General features: G+C 47.5%; 1 protein-coding gene across 16 annotated transcripts in view; it reads left to right on the plus strand.

Moving 5' to 3' along the window:
* DNM1 (dynamin 1) overlaps positions 1 to 13,812 on the plus strand; it is a 66,757-nt gene that overhangs the window by 44,677 nt on the left and 8,268 nt on the right. For 12 of the 16 annotated variants that reach the window (XR_003528700.1, XM_027649835.1, XM_027649833.1 and 9 more), the window contains 6 exons: positions 8,235 to 8,344; positions 8,938 to 9,049; positions 10,255 to 10,266; positions 11,531 to 11,701; positions 11,875 to 12,116; positions 12,500 to 12,718. Coding sequence is in view for 13 of the 16 variants with exons in the window: in XM_027649835.1 (XP_027505636.1) it covers positions 8,235 to 8,344; positions 8,938 to 9,049; positions 10,255 to 10,266; positions 11,531 to 11,701; positions 11,875 to 12,116; positions 12,500 to 12,718 (866 nt within the window). In the remaining 3 variants the exon portion in view is untranslated. Of the gene's footprint in view, positions 1 to 8,234; positions 8,345 to 8,937; positions 9,050 to 10,254; positions 10,267 to 11,530; positions 11,702 to 11,874; positions 12,117 to 12,499; positions 12,719 to 13,066; positions 13,119 to 13,812 lie in introns of all 16 variants that reach the window. The other 4 variants (XR_003528697.1, XR_003528699.1, XM_027649841.1 and 1 more) reach the window with 1 other exon arrangement.

Here is a 13,812-nt window from a genome sequence, read left to right on the forward strand (position 1 = left end):
AGGAAGGGGGAGGCTTTGTCTGCTCCACCCTGCACTTCTGTGGGCTCTCTTGTCCCAGTTTCCCTGTCCTCTGGCTGCTTTCCAGAGGGAACGAGGAGGGAGCTGAATCCGTCTGGTGTGGATGGAAATGCTGGTGGCAGAGCTGTGGATGGTGATGGGGGAAGAGCAGGGTGAGGTGATGTGTGGTGGGGTGAGGGTGAAGGCTAGGCTAGCACCTCTGGAGCCAGGAGGGTTGGGGGCACAGTCTCTCTCTGCTTTATTCCACAAACCAGGACCCGGAGTCTGTGGAATGAAGACATCTGGACCCCATTAGTGAAATACCAGTCTTTCCGCAGCGCTGGCTTGTTTTCCCTTTGCCTCTGAAGAAAGGAACTGAAACTTGAAATGTCTTAAAGGGCCCAGCATCACATGTTAGCAGGGATATATGGCTGTTGATGCTCTGGAGGGGCCTGAAGGAGTGTGGTGAGGAATGGGAGGGGAAGGAAAGAGCAGGCCAGGCGGGGGTGGAAAGTTGGCTCCCCACTCTGCCTCACTGCCAAGAGCATGTGTGTGTGCTCCTGGGCTCTCTGTTTTTCTTCCTGTCTCCTTTCAATGAGTCCAACACTGGCCCCATGGAGAGCGGCCCCACAGAAAGTTGGCCTCCCAAGACCTGGCGACCCTCCTGAGGTACCTGCATCTCCTGAACCCTCTGGGATTATGCTGCAGGCCAGTGGTGGGAAGAAGAGGTGGGGAGGAGCCTGCTCTCACTGCTGGCAATATAGAGTGAGATTTCCTTGCTCAGGGAGGCCACAGTGTCCCAGTGGAGCAGCAGCACAGCACCAGAGCATGCTGACTGCTCAGCAAGCACCATAATGGACACGAGACAAGAATTTGATTCAAATAGTCCTTTTGCCTGAATCCCTCATGAAATGCACAGTGCCCATGACTCTGCAGGGCTTTCCTGCCTGCTGGAAAAGAGGGTCTGTGAGCTGGGATAGAGCTGCTGGTGATGAGAACCTTGTCCTGTGGTTCCTGTTAGTAAAGCTCACTGGCTGCTGGAGGGGACCTGGCACCCTGTGCTCTGCAGGGGTGACTGTTCCTTCTGGAGTCCCTGTGTGCCCCTGTGTGCTGGAGTGTTTGCACAGCTGGGTAGGTGGATGTATCTGCTGCTTCCTTTGGGAATTTGTATGAATGTACAATACAGATGGGACCTTCTGTCCTTACTCAGGTAAATCATGTACTAGAGATTTGGGCCCTGTAAGAACGGGTGACATATAGTCATGAGAAGAATATGACCTTATTTGCTTGTGTGAAAGTATTCATATGTTGCATGCAATGCCAGTGCATTGGAATCCTCTGTGTGTGTAGGAGGGGTGGATGCAGAGTTTTAGGTACTTTAGGTGCATGATGGGTGCTTCGTATTCTCTACAGATCATGTTGATTCCTCATCATCGGTTGTGCTTGAGCACTGTCTTCATGCCTTTTCTTTTACTTGAAATGTATTCTCTCCTGTGCTGGAGAAGATGTGACCTTATTGACAGTCACTAGATAGCTGCTTATTCTGTACCTGTCAGTGTCTCTTACTCAATTCTAGTTTAAAAATAAACACATTGATCAATACTCAGATTGTTCCCCCACTGCACACACATGCACTCCCTTCTTCTCTGCCCTCCCTGCCCCCCACTCTGTGTCCTTGAGGCTCAGTCAGCTGGTAGAAATCCTTTTGTCTTTGCCCTGATGCCCACCAGTCATTAGAAATTTGCTGTGATGAGTCTGGCTGCAGCCAGGTTTTTGCATTCAGCTTGTTTTAAAGACCATAGGAGCAGGTCTGCTCTGAGGTGGTTCCTCTCCTGCTTTCACACTGCTCTCAGGTGCTCTCTGGAACATGTTCCTTCTCTTTGTCCTCTGTGGAGCTCTTTCATTCATTCCTTTTTTTTTTTTCCCCACAAGTGCGTGTTTTCTCATGTCTATCTTAGTTTTAATCAGTCCTTTCACTCACTGTTTCTCTTCTATCTCTGGCAGACAAACGTCAAGGTAAACACAACTTCCAGAGCATCCAACCTTCAGCTTTGAATCCTTTGTGGGTTTTTCTTTGTATTAATGACCAACATTCTTTACACTGTGAAATATCTCCTTTCTCCAGTCACCTTTCTGTGCCTGATCCTGCCTTCTCACGTAGCAAAGCCCAGCATGGTTGTAACTCTGACAGGCCCGTGTGTCTATTTCTGCATTTTATGGCAGAGTTTAGTGTGTGAAACACAAGCCATCCTGAACAGAGCTACCCCTGGGACAAGCACATGAAGCTGAAAGAAATAGGAATGGAATGAGAGAGATGGAGAGGAATAAGGGGTTTGTGAGTAGGCTGGTGAACAGGCAGGTAAAAGTGATGATCAGGCACGGCTCCAAAGGGTTATTCCCTCCCAGGCTGAGGGCTGAGTGACCTCTGCATGCAGCGACCCCACAGCCCACCCTCTCCAAGCATGTCCCTCTGCCGTGCAGGTGTTGCCGTCCCCGTGCAGCACTGGCAGTGTGTGGTGTATCCCAGCACAGCCTAACCAATGTGCAGACTACTGTACAATCTCGTAGTCCTGAACAGGTAGTCTGAACACTGGGCAGACGGAGTGGAGCCTCTGGATCTGCTCTCCGGCTATCAGCAGCTCATTAGTCCTTTCCCCTCCCTGCTTTTGGGATGGGGTTGTGCGGGGCAGAGTTGGGGGTGAAAGAAAGTCCAAGTCCTGACTGGAAAAACATCCTCCTCTGGCAGCTGGGGAGAAGAAATGTTGCTTTCTGCATGTTTCCAATTTGGAGCAAGCTTCCAAGCGCCTTCCTCTTCCAGTACTGGTGTCGGGCTCGTACCTGGCTTCTACCTGGGGTATGCTGCACCTTTTTGGAAAGAAGAAAAAAAAAAGTAAAGATCAATTACTGCAGTTTGAGAAGGAAATGCTGTGAAGTCTTGGCTGTCACCCAGGTGTGCAGAACTTGTTGCTTCATTCAACTCCTTTTCTTCCCCCTGGAGCTGTGTGGGAGGATCCTCAGGCCCCTCATCTCCTTCTGTCCTGTAGACCAGCGGGTCCAGAGCAAAGCTCAAACAGGACCAGCCCTTGCTTCCAAGTCTTCCAAAAGGTCCTTTGACAGGGTTTCAGGAGGCAACCTTGGCCAGTTGCCTTTGCAGCTCACCTCTGGCTGCTGCAGGAGCAATCCACATCCCCTCTTTCTCCCCCCACTACGCCCTGGCATTGCTGAGCCTCCCTCCCTCTTCGGGTTTTTGCTCCCTCCCTTCTTGCTTCCCTTCTGTCCTTCTGCCTCACTTGACGTGGCAGTGGAAAGCTAACTAGACTCGAGGGAGGAGCTTGCTGGCTGCCGGGAAGGCCGGAGTTTGGCAGGAAGCAGGGGCTGACGGATGGGGTTGCGCGGGGGAAAGGAAGGTTCCCTACCCCGCATGGAAACTTGAGGAATGCTGTCGCTTTTCTGTGCCTCTTGGCTCCCACGTAACGATTCCAGATGTTAGTCCCAGCCCGTGTGGTTTGCTCGCTCTCCTTGTGCTGCAGGGATAAAGAGGGCTTTATGCACACCCCGTGTCTCCCTTCCAGGATGCCTTCTCTTGTGTGGATGGTTAAGATCAGTGGCTGAAAATATGAACGCTCACCTGCACAGAAGTAAAGACTTTTTTATGTATGTCAGCTGAAATAACGTGCAGATTGAAACCTGCAGCCAAATGCAAGCCTAGGAAGCCATCAGAGGGTTTATGAGAAAGCATGGGCAGAAACTGAGTAGCTTAAGAGAGACCACAGTGCCCAAAACTGGACTCTCGTGACCTCTCTAAGGTCAGGGCAATGCCCACCAGCCAAAGGACAACCGGGCATTTCTTCTGACACCTGTCCCTGTGCCAGGGCAGGGATGAACCACACTTCCTTTGCTAAGGTAAAGCACAACACACACACAAAGCATTGCACACCTCCAGGAGTGGATTGTTTACCCTTCCCCAGTGCAGAGTAGGAGCCAGAGTGGGAGTTCACTGCCCTGACCTTAGAGAGGTCACGACAGTCCAGTTTTGGGCACTGTGGTCTCTCTTAAGCTACTCAGTTTCTGCCCATGCTTTCTCATAAACCCTCTGATGGCTTCCTAGGGTTGCACTTGGCTGCAGGTTTCAACTTGTACATTATTTCAGCTGATGTACCTAAAAGGCTTTACTTTTATGCAGGTGAGTTAATTACTATTGCTGTGCTTACTAAGCCAAGTAACGGCTGTGGTTAATCACACGAGTCCAGGTCTAGTGTCTCCAGAGCTTTTGAACTAAATCAGCTTAAAATCTTAGGATGTGTTGTTTAAGTTAAACCAAGGCAGCATTCTGATGTAAACAAGCCATTACAGCTGGTCTGCAGCTTGGAGGAGTGATCAGTGTCCCGTAAATTATGCTCTGAGGGTAAAAGTGCTACAGGTGGGCTGTGTCTGGGAAAGCTGGTCTCAAGATGTGTGTATGTAGTGGGATGACCAGGGCTTCCTGGAAGAATCACAGCTCAGAAATTCAGCTCTTCTGCTTTACTGAGGCAAGAAGTAGAAGGTGGTTGGTAACATCTTGCTGGGGGGGGAGTGAAGTGCTGGTTCAGCTTGAAATGCTCAGCTAACTTGCTTTCAGATATTCCAGACTGTTTTTCAGAGACTCCTTCCTTATAATCTTTTAGTGTGCATGTATTCATGCCGTGTGTTTATTATAAATTATTATGCTAATGTCTATTATAAATTATGATGTTAATGTTTCTCTGTTTGAGTAGAGTTTTATTACTGGAGTTCCCAAAATGCTGTGCCTGTGTTTAACACAAATGATTTGACTGAAACTCCAGTCATCTCTGGGGCAGGTTTGTTTACCCGTAGCGCTTTACATCTTACAAGAAGGAAAGGAGATTAAGAGGTTTAAGCAAGATGAATTTCTCCTAATTTCACACAGCCCCCAATTAAAACAATGGCAGTGTCTTCTCCCATATCCACAGACCTTCATCTCTGTGCAGAAGAAGGTGTTTGTCATAACAGCTACAGGGAAACCTTTAATTAGTTTATTTGCGCTCCAAATGCAAACTGAGACCTAATAATTCTGCCAATTGCTTTCTTGTGCTGTGAGTGCCAATTTCCAACCTTAGGGGAGCCCACACATGCATCTATTGGCTTCATTTCACGTGTATCCAAGAGCAGGAAAATTTACCTTGCTGCTGAGGCAGTCCAGGCGAATGGAGGGAATGCTTGGAGTCAGGCTGGCTTGCTGCCTGCTGGATTCTGTGAACTTCTTGTGGGTTATTGCCTACAGGGTAGCAACAAAGAATTCAGGTGATAGTGCAAACCATTGCTGCACCTGGCCAAAACCCATCTCTAGGACTGAGCCACCATAAGGAGATGTGCAGCACCAATAAGGACGTTGGAATATCAGGCTGCAACTGCAGCATCCCCTTTTTTCCTCCAGTTATTGTGCTTTCCACCCCACGGTTGGAATGGCTGATGGATCCTGGTCAGCTTCCTGGAAAAGAAGTGTATTTTCTTTCTCTGGTGGATGCAAAGCACTGAGCCATATGGCTGGATCTGCACTGTGCCGGGGGCGGGGGAGTAATCCTCTGGCACTTATCCTGCCTGTGCAAGGAGCTCGCAGCCATCTCTTCCTGCAGGTCTCCATGCAGGCAGTGTGACTCCCGTTGGGAGCAGCCCTGAGGAGGGGTAGTTAACCCTGTTAACTACAACATTCCCCAGCCAACACTGAGCACCATCTTCTGCTTTGTACACTCTGGGGGCTTCTACCACTCCACCACCTCTCCTTGCCCTCATGGCTCTTCAGATTAGCTCACAGCCAACAAACACATTTTACATAACACATACTCTGCTACTGAGGGAGAGTTTTACCTGATTTTTTTTTTTCCCCCTTTTCTTATCAATGAGGGGAGATACAAGCAACATAAGCCTCTTGGGATCAGACAGTTTCAGAGATCAGACATTTGAATACAGTATTTCACAAGCTGCTTTCCCATTTTGGTATGTACTGGCTCTTCCCTCTCCTCCCCCCCCCCATTCCAAGTCTGGAAAGCTAGAGAGAGAGAAGCCCTTTTCCCCTCTTGGCCAGGATGCTGCTCAGCCATAGCACATACTGCCAGATTGCTAACATATGGGCAGAGGGCTCAGCCAAAGTTTTGAGAGGCTCAGCCCTTGGCAGCTCGTTCCACACTTTCCTGTCTCTACATTCAGGAAATGAAGTCAGAGTGTTGATATAAAACAGGCTGGGTTGAAAACTGAGAAGCTGGAAAGGCTGAGGAAGGGGGACTGGGAAGGGGGAGGTGTGGGGACATGGGGAGCTGCGGGGGCTCGTTGCAGCGTGTCTGCCTTTGAGGCTTCTTGTGCCAGTGTCCTCCATTTGATTGCTCTTGCTACCTCTGACTTGAGGACTGATATTTTTGTGCTGGCAGACAGATATTTGTGACTTTCCTCTCGTGTATGGAAAGATCAGCATGTGGAGATAGTGTTGTCCTGGTCACATGGCAGCATTTATGCAAGAGCTTGGAAGGGGTGAAAGTTGAAACTCTGGCAAAGAGTGTGTTGTTTCCATATCTGGGACACGGAATTCCCTTAACTTTTGACTTCTTTTCCTGAAGAATGACACCATTGCGAAATTTCTATGGAATTCTGTGGTTCTGATGCAGAAGATTTTTCTCAGTCAGTTTTAACATCAATTTTTTTCTTTTTCTTTTTTTTTTTTTTACTAGCCCAGAGACTGTGGGATGAATTCGGGGAGGTCCACTTAAGTGAGACTGCAGTGGGGCTGGTCTGACTTGCCCAGGGACTCAGCAGTTGGTTTACTTCACTTCTAGGTCACTAGTTCAGCCTAAATCAGCACAGAAATAACCCAGAGTAATAGAAAGCGGGAAGCTGTTTGTGGCTTGCAGAACCTGAAGTGGTCTGTGTGGCTCAGACCAGCACCTGGCTGACCAGGTGTGCCATCAGAAACTGATGGTGTGCCATCAGAAACTTGTGCCCACATCTAATCAGAACTGATCAGTAGTGTTAAAAAGCCCAGGGAAATTTGCTTGGAAGAGCTCTCCTGCTTTCATAGCCTGGCATGTCTGAGAGTCTGGCAGCTGCCCAAGTGATCTCTTCTATTTTCTAGCCTCTGGTTTTTGGGATATTCTCGTTGCACACATTTTGTAATGCATTGGTACAGTTTGATCTCTGGGGTATCTCTGAACTGTGAAGTGCTTAACAATCCTTAACAATCTCAAGTCAGTTTAACTAAAGCTTAAGAGGATGTTAGGCTGGACTTGCCATCCTCTGGGTGTTTGAGCTCAGCAGCTCTGTCACCTTTACCAGCTGCTCTGCCCTGCCTGTCCTTCCTGGACAGCTCTTCAGGATCTCTGTTCTGTGACCATCTTTGTTTTCCAATCTTGTTTCCCCTGAGAGCGATCATGTTTTGTTTTTTCCTGCCAAGAAAGGTCTACAAACGCACCAGATCTCACAAGGGGACAGTCACACATGCTTGCTTGCACACAGAAGTGTGCTTTGTTTTTGTTTTAGTCTTGGATAGCTGCATTCTGCCTTTTGGAGACCAGTGCGAGGGCTCCCTCTCTTGTTGTGTCGGGGTATAATTCCCAGCTGGAACAGGATGCTCCAAATGTGGGCTTTAAATCAAACTCCTATTAATTTGCTGTAGATCCAGATTTGAGACTAAGAAGAAAGAGTGATTTCTGACTTGCTTTCTAAATGCAAATGTAAAAATTTAGGTCGAGTTTTGGTTGGGTTTTTTTGGAGGTTTTTTGTGGGGTTGGTTGGTTGGTTGGTTTTGAGTGTGTGGGGGTTGTTGGTTTGTTTTTTTGTTTATTTTGTGTTGTGGGAGGGTTTTGTTTGTTTGGGGTTTTTTGTTGGGTTTTTGGTTTTTTTTAAATAAAGATGATACCTAGGGTCAAAAATAGAGGTTGGTGTTTGGATGCCTTGTTCTGAGTTTAGCTAGAGATGGCTGGAGAGTTGTGGGTGCATTTCCTCTGAAACACAGGATGCTTAAAGCTGTCTGAGTCTGGGCACTGAATTTCATTTTTTTACCATTCACCAATGGTAAACTGCCCATTTTTTGAGCTTCTAATCATTCAGAGTATGAGGTCCCCTTCTCCCACAGACTTTAGGGAACAGAGGACCTGGCTTTGAGGATGATATGGAGGCTGTGGGCTGATGCTCCTGTCAGAGCAGAGACTTTTCTGGAGCAATGAGTGACTTGCTACCAATTCCCTTTTCAGGAGAAGGAGAAGAAGTACATGTTACCAGTGGATAACCTGAAACTGCGAGATGTGGAGAAGGGGTTCATGTCTAGCAAGCACATCTTTGCTCTCTTCAACACTGAACAGAGGTATGCTCCCATCTTGACACATCCCATCCTTGCTGAAACCAGGGATTTATGTAATATTAGGTAGGAGAGAGTAGGGATGAGTGTGTTTGGGTATCTGTCCAGGAAAAATGTGTGTATCCTTTCAGGACAGTAATTTTTGAAGGAGATGGAGGGGCTTCTTTAAGAGTCTTGACTATGAACCATTTTTTTGCCAGTGCATGGCTTGTGGTGTGACCATACCCTTCAGCTTTTTGGTGTGGTTACCTGGGTCTGGGGTATATGTTTATAATCACAATGTGCTTGGTGAGTGACTGGGGAAAGGCATAGGAGACAGGGGACCCAGGATGGCTGGAGAAGTCCAGCAGTGAACAGGATTGAAAAGGGAGACTCTTTCAGGCCCTGTTGAAACACACAACTGATTTGGGGGCTGTCAAACCAGCTCAAAAAAAATTAATTCCCTTTCCCTTTTGCAGGGTCATCACGAGGATCCTAACAAGGGGCTGAGTGTCTCTGTCTTAAAATGACAGGAGGATTCCCTGCTCATTGATTCTCTTTGTCAAATATGGGCAAACCTCTGAGTTGCACTAGGGAATAATAAAAGGTGTGTCTTTCAGGAATGTTTACAAGGACTACCGGCAGCTGGAGCTGGCCTGTGAGACCCAGGAAGAGGTGGATAGCTGGAAAGCCTCCTTCCTTCGTGCAGGAGTGTACCCAGAGCGTGTTGGGGTAAGTTCCAGCCACAATAATGGGATGGGGAGGAGCACAGCATGTATCTTAGGAAGAATAGCTGCATTCCCTGTGTTAAAAATAAGCCTGTGGAGGTTTTATTTTTTTTTTTTCCTGAGCTGAGAATCTTTTAGAACAAAAAAAATTTTTTGGTATGTCCTGGTGCTTCCTTTAAGGAAGCTTGGCATAAAGTAGGAAAAGTCTGTATTGATAAACCCCTCTAGCTGTCTTGTTTTGTGGGCATTAAATTCCCACTATTAGGGCGACATTTAACTTCCTAAGTACTAAGTGAAATGTATCTACTGAGCAAAGGCACCATTCCCTTTTGGTAACACTTACTGGACAGCCTTGTTAGGAACTTCCTGGCTTAGTAGTTGTTCTCCCATTCCTTCTTCCAACCAATTAGGAAGGGATATTTCTAGAATTTTTCTTTTGCTTGGTAGATACCCTAATTATGCTACTTTGGCAAGAACTCTTATCTCTCATCTTTCCCTTGTCCCACAGCACTTGCTGTCAGCATTTTGCTCTGCTTTAAAAGTATATTCTAGACAATTGTGGTATTTGTTTCTGTTCAAAGCCTTTCCTGTTCCTGCATGAGAGGAAGCTGCTATAAATAGTTTTCCCATTAGAAAAGTGATAATTGTTTTTCTGTTTGTGTTTGTTGCTTCTGATAGATTTCTTGCATTCATCTTTCCTTTTACACTTGAATATTGTTGGGTTTTTCCTTAAAGCACTTCCTAACAAACTGATATGATCTTAAAAAAAAGAGGATTAGGAACTGGACCTTAAGTGACATGACTTCAGATTGACTTTGAACCAAACTGAGCCTCTTAACCACAGTGGCCATGTGCCACCTATTGGTGTGCAAGTGGGGGGGCTTGACATGGGAACACTGATCCCTGTCCCAAAACCCCATGTAAGGAATGACAGGTAGACATTGCAGGTAAGTAAATTGCCCTTTGTTGATAACAATATGGTTTCCTTTATAGAACATCCCATTTTGATTTTCAGTTTAGCTAAACAGTTCACTTGTTCCTCTTCCAGGGTAATAGAGGTATTGATGTATTTTTAGTGGGATTGGTCTTTTGCTTGTCAGTGCTATTACGGGATCTTCACCAAATTCTGAGACCAACTAAAAGTCATCTTTTATTTTTTGTCCCTTTTTGTTTTAATTTTTTCCACGTATGCTCAAACTGGCCTGCCAGGACAAGGACAAAGTAAGTCTGACCCTCTCTGCCTGTGTTGCCCCCTGGGGCTCTCACCAGATAGTTCTCTCATTTATTTTTTTTTTCTTTCTCCTTTTGTCACCATTTCCTGAGAGGCATTTGCTTCTTCTCCCTCTTTGTACCCTCTGTTGGATTCCTGCTGTCTGTTTCAGTTCTTGGTTTGAGTTTTCCTTTTTTCTTTTTATTCCTCCCTTTTTGTATGACTTCTGAATCTTGGTGCAAACTTATTTTTGGGGGTTTTTTTACCCTCTTTTTTTTTTTTTTTTAAGTTGTCCTGCTTGACATCCACTTCCTTTACTTTGTTTCACACTGAGACCTTGCATTCCTTCATTATGTAAGATCTTCTCAGGAAAAGCTCAAATGAACAAAAGGATTTGCCCTTTCTCTTATATTTTGGTCCCCAAAACAAAAGAGAAACCATTTCCTACGTGGCTGCAGATCGTTCAGACTAGGGTGGTGTAAAACAAAGGTATTTCATTATACAATCAAGGGGGTTTTTAAATAAACACTGAGGAAGGCAGCAGTCGTTCACCCTTGGATGCTTTGAAATCGATCCCCGATGGATGGGCCTTGGTGACTGCTCGCTGTCAAACGGCACAGTCCAGGTTTTGCCTTACAGAATAAACAGTGTGTTTCAGGCAGACAGGAAGAGATTCATCTGCTTGGTGTGAAAGAAGCTGATTGTGATTTGCAGTGCAGGACTTACAGTTGAAGTGATCAGGACAGTTTTCTAGGTTATTGTGGTCAGCTGAGATGGGCGGTTACTTCACTTCTCTGTATCTGTTTTCTCATTTGTATAATGAGGATAAAGATGCAGCATGTGAGAGAGCCTGTGAGGCTTAATTTATGGGGAGTGATTCTTTGGTCTTAACTGAAGCTGGCCATGGAAAACCCAGCTCAGATGAAGAACCTTTCAAGAAGCTGTGAGCAGTAAAAGTAATAACACAGCTCTGAGTATGCACTAGAGCCATAACCTGTGGATGCTGGTCAGGGGTCCCTGTTGCCTTTCACCTTTGTTTAATAACTTTCTACTAAAAGAGCAGCTTTATTGTTAAAGCTCCTCAGATCTGAGCTGGAGAAGTCTGTACAAACTGAGCTGTGAATTGAAAATCACAGCTCAAAATGTAAGTTTAAATAAGCTTTATTTGTTGCATGTGCTTCCTGCCTGTTCCCTTCTATTCTTCTCTCAGCTCTCATGAAAAGCTAATTCTGTGTTACATTTGAAGAACCAATCTGTTTCTCCTTTTCTCTGCAGGCCAGTGAGGCAGAGGAGAATGGAGGAGACAGTTTCATGCACTCCATGGACCCTCAGCTGGAGAGACAAGTGGAAACGATCAGGAACCTGGTGGATTCCTACATGGCAATTGTCAACAAAACCATCAGAGACCTCATGCCGAAGACAATCATGCACCTCATGATAAACAATGTACTTATCACACTGTGGTCAGGGGAGAGAGAGACGGGAGAGGGGAAAAATAGGGAGGGAGAGGAAGAATGAAGAAAAACGGGAAGGAGGAAGAGGTGGGGACAGAATTAGTTAGTTAGGAGTGTTCAGGGGGAAATGGTGGAAACTGATTCCCTCTCTGTGCTCGTTTACAGACCAAGGACTTCATCCACTCGGAGTTGCTGGCGAACCTGTACTCGTGTGGGGACCAAAACACGCTGATGGAGGAGTCGGCGGAGCAGGCCCAGCGCCGCGACGAGATGCTGCGCATGTACCACGCCCTGAAGGAGGCCCTCAACATCATCGGGGACATCAACACCAGCACCATCAGCACCCCCATGCCCCCACCGGTGGACGACTCCTGGCTGCAGGTGCAGAGCGTACCGTCCGGACGCAGGTACCTGAGGCTCAGGGGGAGAGCCCCGCAGCCCTGCCTGACGCCTCTTCAGAGCCTCCTGCTGAGACAGGGAGTCCTCCTCTTCCCCTCTTCTCCCTGTGGATGAAGAGCCCTGGGTATTCCTGCTGGGAGGCTCCTAGGGCTGTGTAGGGCTGCTGTGTCTTCGCAGAGGTGTTGGAACGTTGTAAACCTTCAGGTTGGATGGGGTTGACATAGCTTTGGAGGCAGCCTGGAGCCTGGCTGGGCCCTTGAGAGACAAAGTGGGAGGGGGAGAAGCGATGTGACACTAAAGAGGGAACACTGAAGGCAGCATGTGGGGACCTGACAGGGCAGGGGGATCCCAGGGCTCTTGTTGCAGTTGGATGCCTCTGCTTGTTTTCCAGGTCTCCCACGTCCAGCCCCACTCCTCAGAGGAGAGCTCCGGCAGTGCCGCCCGCCAGACCTGGGTCTCGCGGACCAGCTCCTGGGCCACCTCCTGCTGGTGGGTCCACGCTGGGTGGTGCCCCCCCTGTGCCCTCCAGGCCAGGTGCCTCTCCTGATCCCTTTGGGCCCCCACCTCAGGTTCCTTCTCGGCCTAATCGTGCTCCTCCTGGTGTTCCCAGGTAAGTCCTGGCATGCTGCTCCTCGCAGGTGGGATATGTTCTGGTTTTGAGAAGGAGCCTTGGCAGCACTTGGCCTGCCTGGGCCATGGGAGGAGAATGGAGTGCATGGTGTGGGTACAGCCTTTGGATATTTCAATTGGATCCAGAGCCAGGAGCATTGTTCTCTATTGACATTTCATTGTACAGATAAGGCAATGCCAAGGCAGCTTTCAGAAACAGAGGGGCAGCTGCTTCTCTCTGTAAAAATGGGGGAGAGAACCTTGTACCCGAGGGCTTTAAAGCAATTGTACCAATGCCTGTGGTCACCAGATAAATCACAGGACTGAAGTGACATTCCCCTCTGTGTAGGGCTCCCAAAGTCTGAAGTTGCCCCTTTTCTCCTGGCCCAGAGTTCTTCAAGGTGAGTTGGAAGACCTTCATCAAAGCTCTTGAGTTGCTTTTTGGCTACGAGACTGTCACAGTATCACTGGCAGGGAAATTAAGTCTTAGGCAATTGTGTTGCTTCTGTAATCAGCTGGAACATTTTCCAGTCTAGAGGGTTCAAATCACACAGCTTTGCTTTCCCATTAGAAAACTCATTTCCTTTCCTGTTCGGTTACTTCAGACACACTTCAACATAGTAATAAGGGATTATCCCCTGTGCAGCTGAGCATGTGTTCCTGAACAGGACTTAGGAAGCAGTCTGGAACCAGGAATGCTTTTATGTTGGGTACTTAGTCTCCCTTGAGGAAGAGAAGGTAATTGTAATATAAAGAACAAACATAACCAGGAACTCCCCAGTGGCATGCCAGAGGCAACGCTTCCCCTGTGGAAAACACCTCTCCAGGGGGTGCTGGTGGCACAGGTCTGAAACCTTGCCATTTTTTGTGGAAACACCCAGCCTGTCAATGGGTGGAGATGGTGTGTGGCAGAGGGGATTTGATCTTGCCCCAGCTCATACGTGGTGCCTGTTTGGAGGGAGGTGTTCTCTGCCAGGCTGCAGTTGGCCTAGAGGTGGATGAGTTCAGGGAGGTTTATAGACCAGTTTCTGACTCTGGTGTGTGCAAATGATTTTACTTTCTTGGTGCCTCTGCCCCAGTCCTTCCTATGCACCT

Source organism: Corapipo altera, unplaced genomic scaffold (assembly GCF_003945725.1).
Source record: "Corapipo altera isolate COAL_440 unplaced genomic scaffold, ASM394572v1 268, whole genome shotgun sequence".
NCBI classification, from domain to species: Eukaryota; Metazoa; Chordata; class Aves; order Passeriformes; family Pipridae; genus Corapipo; species Corapipo altera.